At 37.9% G+C, this 17,154-nt stretch overlaps 1 protein-coding gene across 1 annotated transcript in view; it reads left to right on the top strand.

Moving 5' to 3' along the window:
• The window catches only part of LOC102519012 (disintegrin and metalloproteinase domain-containing protein 5), a 47,938-nt gene that overhangs the window by 17,141 nt on the left and 13,643 nt on the right, over positions 1 to 17,154 (top strand). Inside the window, exons 11-14 of the mRNA XM_014558091.2 lie at positions 2,205 to 2,341; positions 6,499 to 6,682; positions 9,897 to 9,995; positions 14,560 to 14,755. Coding sequence (XP_014413577.2) covers positions 2,205 to 2,341; positions 6,499 to 6,682; positions 9,897 to 9,995; positions 14,560 to 14,755 — 616 coding nt within the window. The remainder of the gene's footprint in view (positions 1 to 2,204; positions 2,342 to 6,498; positions 6,683 to 9,896; positions 9,996 to 14,559; positions 14,756 to 17,154) is intronic.

The following is a 17,154-nucleotide window of genomic DNA, read 5'->3' as shown; positions in this document are numbered from 1 at the left end:
TCCTTTCAATATAGGGAAGGAAAATGGAAAAAAAAATTTAAAGTTGGTGGGAGGTGTGAGTCAGACAAAGGTCCTTGAATTAAGAGAGATTAAGAGCGTGGGCAATCTAGAGACCCCTGGAGGGGATCCATTTGTTGGATTGGTTGGACTAGAGTTTGAAAAGGAATTGTTTGAGCACACTGTAATGTCGCTCAGTTCAACCAGCCATCTGGGACCTGTCAGAGACGTGAAAGTTATATTGAATGCCTGCCTTCTTGATGAGACAGTGTTGTGTCTTCTGAGAAGCAAAACGCGTTCCTTGGTTACTATTAATGATGTCTGTAACTAGGAAGGGAATAAAGTGTGTCCTACAAGGCCTTCTGTTTCGTGCTAAGAACTGTTTTTGCTCAAAAACTGGGATGCAGGAAGGAGAGAATGCTTGAGTTCAAGGAGTGTTCCAGGAAACCAAATTTCTCTCTCTCTCTGAAGGTGGACTGAAATGTCTGATGCAGCAGTTGATTGTTGTTTTCTACCTCTTAGTGGCTGTGGTTGAACAACAAGCAGCCCAGGGCAGTGGGGGGAATAGAAACTTTAGGAACGTCTTCACGGGTCATTTGCATCTTTCTTCTCTGAACTGTTCTTTACTTACCACTTCCTTACAATGCTGTCTTGCTCTTGGTCCATCAAGAACCAACAACTTTCAAAAAGTATTATTTTTAGAGCTGCTTTGGGTTCACAGCAAAACTGAGGGACAGTGCATAGATTATCCATCTATATCCCTTGCCCCTACGTGCAGAGCCCCCTCTGTTGTCAGCGTCACTCACCAGAGTGGCACACTTGTCACAAGCGATAGATGTACATTTACCCATTAAAGTTCAAAGTTTGCCTTGGGGTTCCATCTTGATGTTGTACATTCTATGAGTTTGGTCAAATAACGCTATGGATCCATCATTATGGAATCATACACGGTATTTTCATTGCCTTAAAAGTCCTCTGTGCTCTGCCTATTAATTCCTTCCCTCCCCCCTGCAACCATGGATCTTTTGTGCCCTTAATTTTTTTTTTCCGGAATGTCATATAGTGGGAATTATATAAAGTATATAGTCTTTGCAGATTGGCTTCTTTCACTTTGTAATATGCATTTAAGTCTCCTCCATGTCTTCCCATGACCTTATATCTCGTTTCTTTTTAGTGCTGAATAACATCCCATTGTCTGAAACATGCCACAGTTTACTTATGTTCATTTGCTGAAAGACATGGATGCTTGCAGGTTTTGGCAGTTATGAATAAAGCTGCTGTAAATATCTGTATGCAGATTCTGAAAGTAATCAAAAGGAAAACACCACCTATTGAGGGTGTATTAGATAACTAATAGTATTTTAGATAATATTATTTGAATAGTATTTAGATAATAATATTTTAGATAGTAGCTAATACTAATTAGGTAACTATTGCTATGTAACTGATAATACCAAACCTTAGCACATGGAAACAGCATAGTTCTGTGGGTCAGGAATCTGAGAACAGCTTGGTGGGTAAAATGAAGGTGTCAGCCAGGACTGTAGTTATCTCAAGGTTCAACAGAGAGGGGGTGTGCTTCCCAGGCTCAGCTATGTGGCTATAGGAGGACCAGAAAATGTTTCCAAGCTCACACCTGAGGACCTCTCCACAAGCCTGCTTCACGACATAGCAGCCGCTATGAGACATAGAATCCAAGAAGTCAGACTCTTTATAACCTGTCCTGCAAATGAAGACCCAGCACTTCTGCTATATTCAGTTAATTAGAAGCGGGTCAGCAGGTCCAGCCTGTGCTCAGTGGAGCGGGAATACACAGGAGCATTAATACCAGGAGGTGGGGGTCACTGGGACCCACTGTAGACACTGTTAGCTGCAAAGAGAATTTAGAATTGACTATTAAAGGATTAAAAGCATTTTGCTTAAAATAACTCAAAGAAGTGATGCAACATGGTATTTAAACTCTTAGATTTGCTAAGATAGCAGGTATTTGCATCAAGTAATGATACCTGGGAATTATTGTGTTATTCATCCATGTTTAGTAATATTTATATAACTCTGCTACAGTTGCGTCTCCATAGATATCTTGGATGCATTAATGAATTTTAAAATTGAGTTTTATATGCTAATTTTTGACTATAATAAATAATTTTTAATAACTGAAGAGGACTCTTAGCTGACTATTTTCCTTTTCTTTTCCTTATATTTAGTATCCAGAGGGTTTATCCTTGGAGTCATACAGCATCAGTGTCGTGCAGTTGCTTGGCCTTAACATGGGACTGAGTTTTGATAATACTGAGATCTGCCACTGTTCAGGAGATGTTTGCATAATGTCGTCAGAAGCTGTGTAAGATGATTCTGTTGTTGTTGTTAAGTGCACACTATACTCAATTTTTTATTATTATTATTTTTTGGTTAGGAACTTTACATTTTTGTTAACCAAACTGAAGTAATTGACACTTACCCAACAACTCTCAGATACACATTCTTTTCAAGTGCAAATGGGACACACACCCCAATAGGCCCAACACTCCTCCAGGCCTCTCCATGCCTGGGGAAATTCTCTTCCTCCTTCCTGCCTCCCAGAGTCCGGCTTGAATTTTTCTCTGCTGGCTAGGTTGAAGGCAACCTCTAGGAACAAGCCATATGAATTGCGTAATTTCAGTGCTTCTGCATAAAGTCAAATGCTTTGGTATTTGCATTGTACAATATAAGGATGAATACTGCAATTCATGTTAATAATTTAAAGTAAAAATGTTTATTTAGAAAGACATTAAGTCGCACATAAATAAAACCATGACCGACTGAAAGAGAGGACTGTTGAAGAAAGGATAAAATTTCTTTAATTTTAGTACCGTCAATAATACCTCTTCCCTACTTTACAAATAAGAGCTCCTGCATTTCCATTTTGCATTGGTTCCTGCAGTCACGTAGCCAGTCCTGGTTGATCCGCATCACCACCAAGACTGGTATGCTCAGTATGTTTAATTTGAGTCATTTTAGTGTGTATGTACAGTTACCTCATATTGGTTTTAATCTGCATTTCTTAGAAGATAATGATGTTAAGCATATTTTCATGCATTATAGCTTTGAATATCTCAGTTGGTGAAGAGCCTGTTTAACACTTTTGTCCATTTTTTAAAATAACAAATGAGATGTTCATGCTCTTGTTGAGTTGTAAGAATTGTTTATATATTCTAGCAATCAGTCCTTTACCAGATACATGATTTTTTGAATATTTTATCCTTATAGTGTCTTTTTTTAAGAAAATATTTTTAATTTTGATGAAGTACAGTTCATTTTTTTCTTCATGCATCATGGTTTTATAGCTCTTGTATTCAGTTTTATCATACAGTTTGAATTAATCATTATGTACGTGTTTAAGTTCATTTTTATTTTTACCCTATGGATTTCCAGTTATTCCAATTCCACTTGTTGAAGATACCATCATTTCCCCCACTTAATTGCCTTGGTGACTTTGTGAAAAACCAGTTGACCAGAAATGTGTGAATTTTTATTGGACTCTTATTTCATATCATTAGTCTGTACGTCTGCCCTTATAGAAAAGCAAACTGCTTTTATTACTGCAGCTCTATACTGAATTTTGAAATCATGTAGTACAAGTCCCTAAATTTTTTCTTCTTTTGCAAAATTGTTTTGGCCATTCTGGGTCCTTTGCATTTTCATATGCATTTTATTATCAGATTTCCAATTTTTATGAAACCTCCTGTTGAGATTTTTAAAAATTGAAATATAGCTTATTTATAACATTATATTGGTTTCAAGTGTACAGCATAGTGATTCAGTATTTTGACAGATTATATTCCATTAAAAGTTATTACAAGATAATGGCCCTAATTCCCTGTGCTGTACAATATATCCTTGTTGCTTAAAATAAAATATTATACATAGTAGTTTGTATGTCTTAATACCCTACGTGTAACTTGTGCCTCCCCTCTTCTCTCTCCTCTTGGTAACCACTGGTTTGGTTTCTATATCTGTGAGTCTGTTTCTGTTTTGCATATACCTTCTTTTGTGTTATTTTTTAGATTTCACATATAAGTGATATACATTATTTGCCTTTCTCTGACTTATTTCACTAAGCATAATGTTCTTGAGGTCCATCCACATTGCTACAAATGGTGGAATATATAGGTATATAAATTCCTGAACCACAGTGTCAATCAGGCTATGCAACATATATATCTCCACAGAAAAGTTCTTTTGTGATACTCAACTGTCACAAAGGGCCAGGTCCTGGGTTTCTCATCTCAAAAGCCCCGCAGGTGCTATTTGTTGTGCTGGCCCAGTGTGGGGCTGCCAAACTAAGACCTGGCGGATCGAAGGTCAGCTGCCTGTCCAGCAGTCAGTCTCCTCCCTGACTCTGCAGTGATCTGTTGGTTTTAATGCTGGATCAAACAGTATGTTGTACTTTCCAGACTGGCGGCTGGGGACCTGAGCCACAGCTCCCCATCCCGCCACCCTCACCCCGCCTTCCTGCCTCCATGTAAGTCCTCTCTTGTTTTAGTGATTTGCAGTGAGCATCCCTTTCCCTCTGTTGCAGGGGACCTGGAGGAAAAGGAAAGGTGTGTTGCCATATTTCCTACTCTTTAGGGCATGGATTCCCTCCTTTCCCTTTGTTAGTGTCCTGGGTTCCCATGGACTCAGGGATTTGTCAGTTGAGGTTTCTCTGCGTGTGTGTGTATACTTATATATATTTAAATACACATTATATATAGTACAGAGTAAAAATGTTTTATTGAAAAAAAAAGGGCCCTTTTACCTTCCACCCTGCCTCAGGCAACAACTGATCTAATTTCTGTCACTGCAGTTAGATTTATTGGCTCTAAAATATGTGAATTGAATGAAATGTACTCTCTTTTGAATGTTCAGTCTATAAGACTGTAATTTCTCTGAATTATTTAAGCATTTTTCTTTAATTATTTGAATTTATTTATAATGTCTCCTTTTAAGTATTTGTATGCTAAATCTGACACCCGAGCTACCTCAGTGTTACTTTCTACTGACTACTTTTTTTTAATTGACTATGGATTACATTTTCTTATTTCTTCGTACATCTGTTATTATCAGCATATTGGATATTGTTGATAGTACAATAGAAAGCCTAGATTCTCCCACCTTCCTCTGAATAGCGTTGACTCTCTTTCTGCCAGGCAATTCAATTGTTGGGTAATCATTTTTAACTTTACATGCTTGGTTTTACGCCTTGTTAGTATGGATCTATGGAAAACTCAAGGTATTTCCAAACCTCTCTAAAATGGCAGGATTGAACCTCCAAATTTGGTTTTCCCCGGGGAACTTGTCAGGGCTTGAGTTTAGGCTCTAACTGAGAGAATTGATACAGAGTAGGTTTTAGTGTAGGGCAGAGGTCAGCCAACAACAATCCATAGGCAAACTCTGGCTGCCTGCCTGTTCTGTAAATAAAACTGTCTACGCTTATTGGCTTACATATTGTTTACAGCTGCTTCTGTACCACAGTGGCAGAGCTGAATAATTGCAACAGAGCATATGGCATATAAGCCTATCATATTTAGTCTGTGGCCACTTACAAAAAAGTGCATCAACTACTCTTAAATCGTGTTCTTTCTTGTGTTTTAGTTGGATGCTGAGGTGTTAGTGAAGTACTAACAGCTCTCTCACTCTGTCAGGACAGGTGTTTCTACTGCCCTTCCCGTGGTATAAACCAACAGATATTTATCTGAAAAATGCTTAATTATGGAGAGCAAAAGCTCTAAAACACGCTTTTAAGGTTAATACAAACATACTCATATTGTCACTTAAAGAAAAACATAGAAAGATGATATTAAATATATAAAAAGTGTATTAAATACTGAGGTCAAAAATTTTAAATTCAATTTTTTTGGCCCTGGGAATGTAAATAAGGAACACCAGAATTTCTATGTCTAAAGACTTAATAAAGATCATAGGGTAGGTAGATAACAGGTCTTACTTAAAACAAGATGAATGGCAAATGATTTTGGAACTTTTTTTTTTTACTTCATTATTTATTTATTTATTTATTTATTTATTTTACTTTTTTTTATTGAGTTATAGTCAGTTTACAATGTTGTGTCAGTTTCCAGTGTAGAGCACAATTTTTCAGTCATACATGAACATACATATATTCATTGTCACATTTTTTTTTGCTGTGAGCTACCACACGATCTTGTATCTATTTCCCTGTGCTGTACAGTATGATCTTGTTTATCTATTCTGCGTATGTCTCTCAGTATCTACAAATTTTGAACTCCCAGTCTGTCCCTTTGAAACTTCTTTTTTTCATTACAAGATTTTTCATGATGAAACTTAAAAAGTGTGTTAAAACATATTAGTATTTTAAAAATACTTTTTATTTTTAAAAAGTGTTCTTATTGTTTTCCATGAGAATAATGCTCTTTAAATTTCTCTTCAAAATATACAGTAGGAGAAATGGAGAGATACACAGTAATAATTTTTGTCGTACTCATGTTTTGTATATGTCAGGCACTCTGCGGGTGTAAAGGATTTTAGCACCTGTAGCTTGGATGACTTTAAATATTTTGCTTCACATTCTGGCCTTGAATGTCTTCGTAACATCTTTCCTGAGAAACCAGCTTACAAGCAGGGCACAGTATGTGGCAATGGAATTTTGGAAGCAGGTGAAGAATGTGATTGTGGTACTTTACAGGTTAGTAGGAAGTTTCTTCAAAAGCTTTTTATTTCCCATATATATGTATAATAGGTGGAAAAAAAGATAAAGAAGACCTTGTCTTCTAGAAAAATAAATTTGAGAAAGACATTTTGGGGGGAAAGATGGAAGCCTTTAAGTTTCCTACTTTTGCTATTTTTTGAAGTGGACAGCAAAGATCCTTCAGATAATGTTTGTCTTCAAATATTGCCCTCTGACCTTCTTTAGAGACATCAGCTCTAACCTTATAATTAGTGACCACAAAGAGTGCATAAGGAGTTGGAGAAATACTCCCTTAACAACAAGCAGTAAATGAAAACCGACAAGAGCATCTAAAGACTATAGACTGTTACCAGTGGGAGAGCAAAATGCATTGTTTGCTATTATATGGAGAAGAATTTTTGTTGACAGATTATGCCAATTAAAAATAGTTTAAAATGAAATCTGTTGCTTGTAGGAAACATAAAAATATAGAACTAGGATAAAACCGAAACAAAGATGAAAGATGATAGAAGAGGAATTGACAACGAAGTGAAGAGTCATATGAAAACTCTCAGGAACAACAATGATAAAATATGGAATCTATTATACACAAATTATATATATATATATATATATATATATATAATTTTATGTAGTAAAATATATAGTAGATACACACACACACGCATGCACACACACACACACTCACACACACACAATGTATATTACTTAATGGTACTGGAAAACATCTAAAAGAAGGAAGAAGCCAGAGGAGAGATTAATCTCCCCATAAAAACTGCTAAAACCAATTAATGAATGAAAGTGAATCCAAATTCCATGGATTTCTATGTGTAAATAATAAATAAATGGAAAAGGAAATAAACTGTACAATTCCATATACATTGTTTCAAAAACACGAAATATATAGAGATAAATTTAACAGAATATGTGTAAGACCTGTACAATAAAATCTTAGGTTACTCAAATAAATGAAAGAAGATTGAAATGGAGACACATCCCACTGCATGGATTGGAAGACACAATATTGTTAAGATGTCAGCTCTGCATAGATTGATCTGTACCCTCAACGTAATCTCCATCCAAACCCCACCCATCTTTCTGTAGAAACTGGCAAGCTGATACTATATATGGAAATGCAAAGGACCTAGAGTAGACAGAGCAATTAGAAGAAAAAGAGCAAGAGTGGAGTGTAAACACTAGTTTTCTGTAAATTTCAACATTTTCTGTAAAGTGGTAATAATCAAAGCAATGTGGTATTGGCCAAAGCATGAATATTTACCTTAATGAAATAGTATAGAAAATCCAGATATAAAATATTTATATAATCAGTTGACTTTCTGCCATTATGTTAAGACAATTTAATGGGTGAAGAAAATCTTTTCAACAAAGATATTATATGAACTAGATTTTCATGTACATAAAATAAACCATGACATCCCACCATACACAAAAATTAACTTGAAATGGATCAAAGACCTAAATATGAAAGCAAAAATTCTAAAACTTAGAATAAAACATAGGAGGCAGTCTTTTTGACTCTGTAATAGGCAACAGTTTCTTAGATAAGGCAAATAAAAAAGAGATTTTAAGGAAAAAAACGTAAGTTGTACTTCATCAAATTTAGAAACTTTTTCTTTTAGGCTTTGTTGAGAAAAATAAAATAGCAAACTCTGAAATGGGAGAAAATATTTACATATCATATATGTTCCAACATATATGTATAATATATTCAAAAGCCAATTCAAAGGACTTTATTCAAATACATAAAAAGGACAATTAAGAATTCTGATTTCTAGGGGGGAAGGTATAGCTCAGTGGTAGAGGGCATGCTTAGCATATGTGAGGTCCTGGGTTCAATCCGAGTACCTCCATTAAAAATAAACAAGCAAACAAACCTAATTACCTGCCCCTCCCCCAAATATGTGAGAAGTTTAGGAATCAGCACTCAGTCCTTACAACAAGTAAAAAGCTAAACAAATTAATAAAGCAACAGCTCTTCTTACATCCATCAGAGAAGTGAGGTCACAGAGCAAACCACTGCCCGCTCCAAACTGGAAAAACACTCAGGTAAATGCAGAGAATCACAACTTACTGGAGTAGCAACCCAAAGCTAAAACCTTTTGGGAACCAGCACCTGAGCAGACAAACCTGAACTATAATTTTCAAATTTCTGGAGGCTCAACATGTAGAACTTGGATAGTTTAAAACTCCAGGGGGACCCAGTCATAGATGGGAACCACCCACCATTTCATGAATTTTACCTCCAGGAGTTTGAACTGTTCATCACAGTGAATACTGGACACAAGTTTTATGCTTCCGGCGAGGGGAGGAAAAGGAACCATCCTGAAATAGCCAGAGCATTCTATTCTTAAGAAAGTCTGCCCTTAATAATTACAAAGTTGTATGGAAAAAACAACTCCCCCAAACTAAGAGTAACCAAACATTTGATTAAAAGAAATGGTGAAGGAATAATTAAACTTTGAGCGCATCAGCACATAAGTCAGTATATGAAACAAATAACTTTTTAAAAGTATAGTATTGCTGTCTGTGGTGAAGCTGTTTATTAAAATACCAACTAAAAATAACAGTAACCAAAAAGACAAGACCAGGAAACCCAAACTTCTGATGTTGGTAAACTCCATAGTTTAGAACAAACTTGCTACTGACGACTGGAAAAGTTGGTTGAAGGCACTGAATCTTGTACAATATAAGTAATCATGGGGCCAACATCCCAGTGAAAGCAGAAGTCTGGACAGACCAGCATGGCTTCTGGGACCATTTTGTTGAGGGGCAGGGGTTTGGGGTTTTGCCATTTCAGAGAGAGATGCTGAGAGTCTGAATGTTGCTCTTGACAGCTTCACATCAGAGAAGTTCTATATGTAAATAGAAGTATTAAGGAAACAAGAACATAAGAAAAATTTTGAAGACAATGTTAGTTAACAAGGCATCTTAATAAGTATTTCCTCTAAGAGTCTGGCTCCACAGCAGTATGTTAATATTGTTCAAATTACATGGAATGTTGTGAAATGACACATTTCTTTTACAAACTAGTGAATGAGATGTTGATTTCAGTAAGTCTCAGGTAAAGAATGAGATTACTGAAACTGTGCATTTTACGAAACGTGTGTACTTTGTAAAGAAGGTCTGTGTTGCAGTTTTATTTGACAATACCTAATCATACATGATTGAGTAACGAAGCATTTGTTCACAGGATTGTACACATATGAAATGCTGCGATCCTAGAACATGTAGAAAAAAGAAGAGAGAGTTAGTATGTGGCTCTGGGGAATGCTGTACCACGAGATGTGTGGTAGGAGGCAATCTGTATTTTATTATATCTTAACATTAGAATTTCTTTTATTTATTTATTTATCTATTTTAACATTTTTTTGAGTAATAGTCATTTTACAATGTTGTGTCAAATTCCAGTGTAGAGCATAATTTTTCAGTTATACATGAACATACATATATTCATTGTCACATTGTTTTTTGCTGTGAGCTACCACGGGATCTTGTATATATTTCCCTGTGCTGTACAGTATAATGTTGCTTATCTATTCTACATTTTAAAATTCCAGTCTGTCCCTTCCCACCCCCAACCCCCTTGGCAACCACAAGTTTGTAATCTATGTCTATGAGTCTGTTTCTGTTTTGTATATATGTTTTATTTTTTTTAGGTTCCATATATGAGTGATCTCATATGGTATTTTTCTTTCTCTTTCTGGCTTACTTCACTTGGAATGACATTCTCCAGGAACATCCATGTTGCTGCAAATGGCGTTATGTTGTCGGCTTTTGTGGCTGAATAGTATTCCATTGTATAAATATACCACATCTTCTTTATCCACTCATCTGTTGATGGACATTTAGGCTGTTTCCATGTCTTGGCTATTGTAAATAGTGTTGCTATGAACACTGGGGTGCAGGTGTCATTTTGAAGTAGGGTTCCTCCTGGATATATGCCCAGGAGCAGGATTCCTGGGTCATACGGTAAGTCTATTCCTAGTCTTTTGAGGAATCTCCATACTGTTTTCCACAGTGGCTTTCCTTGCTTCCCTCTCCCACTCTTAATGATTTAGATGTCTTATTTTACAATTTTGTGTTTATTCTATTTGTAATTCATGATAGTTATCACCTTTCCAATTACGAGTTTCTCATTTTTGTAGCATCCTGCTTCTTTTCTATTTAGAGTAGATCTGTCAGTATTTCTTTTAGCATGGGTTTAGTGTTGCTAAACTCTTCTAGTTTTTGCTCGTCTGTGAAGTTCTTTATCTCTCCTTCTATCCTAAAGGATAGCCTTGCTGGATAGAGTATCCTAGGCTGCATCTTTTTTTCATTCAGGACTTTGAATCTATCTTGCCACTCCCTTCTGGCCTATAGTGTTTGTGTAGAGAAATCAGCTGAGAGCCTAATGGGGGTTCCCTTGTAATTCACTCTTTGTTTTTCTCTTGCTGCTTTTAGGATCATTTTTTTATCCTTGACTCTGGCCATCTTGATTATAATATGTCTTGGTGTGGGTCTATTTGGGTTCTTCGTGTTTGGGACCCTCTGAGCCTCCTTCCTGTACTTCTTGAGGTTTGGGAAGTTTTCAGTCATGATTTCTCCAAATACCTTTTCAATCCCCTTTGTTCTTTCTTCCCCTTCTGGAGCCCCTATTATGCGTAGATTGGCACACTTTATATTATCCCATAGGTCCCTTATATTGTTTTTGTTGTTTTTTATTTGTTTTTCTCTCAGCTGTTCTGACTGGGTGCTTTCTGTTGTCCTGTCTTCTAGGTCACTTATTTGTTCCTCTGCATGATCTAGCCTGCTTTGCACAGCCTTTAGGTCAGCTCTCATCTCAGCAAGTGAGTTTACTAATTCTACTTGGTTCTTCTTTATACCTTCTATTTCATTTTTGACATATTTTATATCTCTAAACACTATTTCTTTTAGTTCCTTCAGCACTTTGATCACTCCTTTTTTGAAACCTTGATCTATAGGCCATCAATGTCTATTTCCTCGATCGTAGTTTCAGGGGATTTCTCTTGCTCTTTTAATTGGGAGTGGTTCCTCTGCTTCTTCATATTGCTCATATCTCTCTGGTACTGTGGCTAGTGGGTGGGTGGGTCACTCCCCCTCCCGATGCTGCAGTCAGATGCTGCGCTCAGGCTAGGCAGGTGGGCAGATTGCGCCCCCTCCCAGAACTGTGGTCAGGTGCTGCGTTCCTGCTGGGAAGGCAGGTGGCTACCTGCCCTCTCCCAGCGCCGGTTGCTCCACTGCTCTGTGCAGCTGCCTGCTCCACCTCGGATCGGTGCTCCGCTCTGTAGGCGGGCTCGGGGAAGACCGCAGAACAGCCCTGCCCCTGCTGTGTGCCAAATCTCAACTCCTTGTTTGTCTTGGTGGTGTGAGTTCTTTGAGGTGCCAGGGCAGAAAGATCCTATCTGCCTCAGGCTGTAAACAAGTCTCAGTCCTGTGTAGAAGTTTGCAGAGCCCCCAGGTGTGGAAGCAGGTCTCGGCCCCGCCACTACCCAGACACTGCGCGCAGGAGAAGATGGCGGCTGTGGCTGCACCCGCCTCTCTTCTTGCAAGAAGTGCCAGTAATGGCGCCATGGGTCTGAGGAGACAAAGGCTATGGTGCCCCTTCCCCCAGGGCACACTAGCCATGTTGCTTTGCTTTTTTCCACAATTTATGGGGGACCGAGGTGGTTCTGCTCCGTATCCCCTCCCAGCCACAGCGCGCAGCACCTTGCAGTCCCCTGGGGCTACCTCAGTGCAGCCGCCCCAGTCCTCCGCCCAGCTCGGGTGGCCTGTCCCAGCCCCCAGCTGCCAGCTCGTGTCTCGGGCTGGGTGTCGCGTGGACCCTTTGTGCCCGTTTAACTTAGGTCTGTTGGTCAAGGGGTGCTTAGGGCAGATCTGAGACTCAGAGGCTCCCTCTCCGTCCTACTGATCTCTCCGTTGGAGAGGGGGAGACCCAGCGAATGAGCGCCAGACCTCCTTTGCCGCTCCCTCCTCCCGGGACTGGTCCTGCACTGTTCTGCTTTTTCTTCTTTCTTTTTTCCTTTTCTCCTACCAGACTTTTGGTGTCTTTGTCTTTTGAAGGGGGCAATGTTCTGTTGGAGTTTGGCAGCTGCTCTGGTTGGCTGAGTGGGTCTGTAGATGTGAGTTTTGGTGTATTTGTGGGAGAGGGTGAGCTATGAGCATCCTTCTACTCCACTATCTTGCTTCTCCCTCTAAAATTTCTTGAAATTCTTGTTTTTCCAAGGCAATGAAAAACATGTCAGTACTATATTCTGTCCTTACCATTATGTTATATGCAATTAGTCCTGGACCCGCTGTCACACTTCAGTCCAGTCAGTGATCTGTCATCTCTAGGACTCTCCTGTATGTAGTGCCTGGTGCTTCTGTCTCCTGGCTTGACCTCCCATTGGTATCCCACATTACAAATCTCTCCTACACCCATTGAGATTTCTCTATGATCAGCATATATCTTGGGGAACCCTCTTCAGGTCTTATTTTCCAACACACTGCTTCACATGGGGACAGGAAGTTAGATTAGTTCCTTCTGTTGGCTAACTCCTCTTGACTGTCTTCTGGTAAAGTCCTCTTCGCAATTCATGCAGTTACTGTTATATAACCATTCAGTCCTTCTTTATTGAAAGCATTGAAAGAATTCCTGAAAATTGCCCAACAGACAGCACAAATACACTGGACTCCTAAGGAGAAAGAAACAAACTCTCGAACAAGATAAATGGTGCACCTCCATAAGATTGGAGAAACAGTATGATTTTATCTTTAAAAACTTCCCCCCAGGTTTATTGGTGTAATCAACATAAAACATTCTGTAGTTTAAGATGTAAAATGTAATGATTTGCTTTCTATTAAGCATATATTGTGCAAAGGTGACCACAATAAGGTTAGTTAACACATCTGCCACGTCACATAAGTGAGAACATTTAAGATTTACTATCTTAGCAACTTCCAAGTATATAATACATCATTGTTAACTAGAGTCATCATGCAGGACATTAGATCCCAAGACTCTTTCATTTTATAACTGAAAATTTGTACCCTTAACTGTTAACTCAAGCTTGAGTGACACAAGTGTCGTGTCTTCTCACATGTCACTTGGAGAATCTGTTTCATATTTACCCCAGGTAGCAGATACTTACTGACAATGAGACGAGTATCCAGAAAACCTCTTTGAGAGGCAGGGTTTGAGCTGCATCTGTAGAACCTTTGAAGCTAAATCAAACTTGACTTAGTTTGCATAAGATAGTGATGATAGCCATAAGGAACTGGGGCTTGGCTTGAAGAAGGGGTTTGCAGTGATGATATTTAGATGTTTGTTGGCAAAAGTAGGTAAACATAAAGGGAACCCTGGTAGCTATGAGCACTGAAGAGATGAAAGATGCATAATTGGATAAATTATTTTTTTATAGCTGTTTTCAAAATGGTTTGTGAAATAAACCTTCACCTATGTGTCCTACAAATTTCTTTTCCTGAATGTTTATGAGGAAGATTTATTGTTTTGTCAATGGTTGCTGATTTCTGCTTTAAGAATAGTATAGTTAAGAAACCAGAGGCTGCCCATGGGAGCATACCCTTAATGGGTTGAAAGCAATTTTTATACTAATTCCTTAGTTCTTTCTTTTTTTATAATTACGGTGGTCTACTTATCTTTGAGTTTATCATATCTCTCACAAGCAATACCCACTCCTCGGGCACAATAAATAGGTGTCTATGAAAGGCTCAAGCAGTTAACAAGAAAACAATTTCCTTATTGCTCTTAGCAAATGAGAAAAAAATGGATGGAAATTTCAAGCCTGAAGAGAAAGCAAACTTGGGTGTCCTTGACATGTACTTTTTCCCCTTATGTTCCTTTTCTCTTCTAGCTGAAGCCACCTGGTACTGTGTGTAGGGAGCCAGTTGATGAGTGTGACTTCAGGGAGTACTGTAGTGGGACTCGGCCACACTGTGGGGTGGACACCTATGCACGAAATGGAGAGATTTGCTCTGGGGGTTCCTCCTTCTGTTTCGGTGGACGCTGTCGGTCATACACAGCGCAGTGCAAGCGTTTACTTGGAAGAGGTAATGACCATCCTTTTCCTTCTTTGTTCCTAAAAGCCAATTATTCCAAGCTCCATTGTTCAATTCTATGAAACAAAAATGTACGTGTAATTTTAAAATGAGTATATATTATGTGTAGACCTAGTGTGGAGTAGTGTTAAAAGAAATAAAATTTTCTTTTTTTTATTTATTTTTATTTTATTGTTTTAGAAATAAAATTTTCTTCATTATGAATAAAAAAAAAACCTCTGAATTTATAAAGATTCCTTCTTTGCATAAGAGATAAACCTCAAGTGGAAATGTAGCTTCTTGGAAGATTATGTTGACAAAAAATTAAGTAGTAGTCAATCTAAGAAAGAAATAGGGAATGTTATTCGAGCCAACATGAGGATTATAACCCAGGAGATAGTCTTTCAGAAAGCTCTGAGGACTGACTGTTCTGCCCATTAGAGGTCAAAGCATAGTTATATATGTTTTCTAGACAAAAGGTCATACATCAAAGTAACATACTGACAGTGTATATAGTCCAGATCTGCACGTAAAAGGCCAAGTAGTGGGTCATCGTGACCCCTTACAGGATTGAGAAAGGAATGTTATCTCCCAAGGAGTTACCTTGCTGATGCCAGGAGAAAATTGCTCTTTTTGTTGGAGCAGACATTCCAGTGTCTTCCAGGGAGGTCTGGTTATGTATAATGTAGATTCTCAATAAGAGAGGTATTGGCCCAAATGGGCAGAGAAAGAATTTTATTTGAAAATTTTCTTGAGCTGCCTTAAAAATCATCTTATTTCATCAATTATATAGAACTTGTGGTGGTGCAGTTTAGTTTAGATTTAAATAAAACAAGCATTTTTACTAGAACAAAGCAGGGCTAATCACTGATTGGGTGAATTTCAAAAGTGGGTGTGTTCAAAAGGTCTTGCTGTTGAATGAAGGCTTCAACTTGGAACTGGTCTTGCCCAGTTTGATAGCTTTCTGTAAATCTGTGAATCATTAGCTTCATTGAAATATACAATCTCTTGCACATGAGAAGCTCATGTTCTTTGAGAGAGAGAAATTTTTCATTCTCTGTCCTCCCTTTTGGCCTTCCTTAGCCAGGTTATAAGAGAGGACTCTAAGTATTGTCTAGAGGGATATGAATGCCAGAGATTTAAGAAGGATATGAGATGAGATACAGGTTTTGGTGATTTTTATAATTTTTTTCTGCTTTTCCACCAGAGTTATAGTTACACCATCTGACAGGACAATGGCTCCATTAAAGTAGTATTTAAAACATAATTGAAACAAAAGAGATACAGTCAAACAAATGGCCAGTAAAATTGGGAAGAAAAACAATCCAGATCCATGATTCAATGTTCCCCCAAGTAAAACCAGGAAAATAAATCTCAGTTCTGACCACATAAATTTAGAGCCAGGTAGTGGGATGTCGGCTAGGTGTCCCTCAGGTTGTTTATTTTATTTACTGTTTCTTTAGTATTAGCAGTGATTCTGAGTGATATTAAGCCCTCTGTGAGGATTACATGTGTGTAAGTAAAACAATCTTCTCCATTAATGGTACAGATTTCTCCCTGGAGGCAAGTATAACATCTAAAGCGTTTTGATTTCAAAGTAATGCCTGTCCAGCACAAGTGGCAATTTGTGCTAATGAATTTAGAGCATGATGAGTCTAGGCCTAACTGTCATTCAGTTTTTGTACTTATTTTTGGAAAACAATCCCATTTTCTAATCCTTCTGCAAAACTTGGGGGCAAAGGAGGCTGTTGCAAAATTTCCCTCAATCGTCATTGTATTTCCATCCAAATTAAGTATAATTCATCTCTGTCATGGACACTAGTTAATTAGAACAGTATTGAGTAGGGGGTGATATAATTCTAAAATAGGCATTATATTTCCAAGATAAAAAATATGATTTACAGGCAACAACAGCCCATAAAAATCGTATTCCACAGACGCAATACAAGCCATCATGTACCACCAAATTATCGTTTCTGCCAAAATATACTTATGGGGTTGTAATACTGAAAGACACAGCTTATACATAAAGCGATATCATTTAAAGTAGAGAAATCTATAGATCTACGGTAAAGAACCTTGAGTTTAAGCAGTAAGGTTTTTTTTTTTTTCTTTCTTTCTTAGGTTAGTAAATGCACCTCCACTGGAAATGTACCACTTTCTCTAAGTTCCTTTGTTTCTGGAAAAGTCTAGTTTACAGCATGCTCTCACACGCAGAAGCTTTCTATTCTAGGTGTACTATAGAATGATGTTACAGTGTGGATCCCATCCCACTCGTGGTGATGTTCGTCCTCTAGAATGTAGAAAGTCTAGCTGGTTGTTAAGTCACATATATTATTAGGGGGATTTGTCACGAAATTGAACTGTGTGACGCGTAAAGAACGTGAGTACATAACCAAATTACATCAGGC

This window comes from Camelus ferus, chromosome 26, assembly GCF_009834535.1.
Source record: "Camelus ferus isolate YT-003-E chromosome 26, BCGSAC_Cfer_1.0, whole genome shotgun sequence".
Classification (NCBI taxonomy): domain Eukaryota; kingdom Metazoa; phylum Chordata; class Mammalia; order Artiodactyla; family Camelidae; genus Camelus; species Camelus ferus.
Note: the sequence above shows the minus strand (reverse complement) of the source record. Positions and strands in the feature narration are given on the sequence as shown.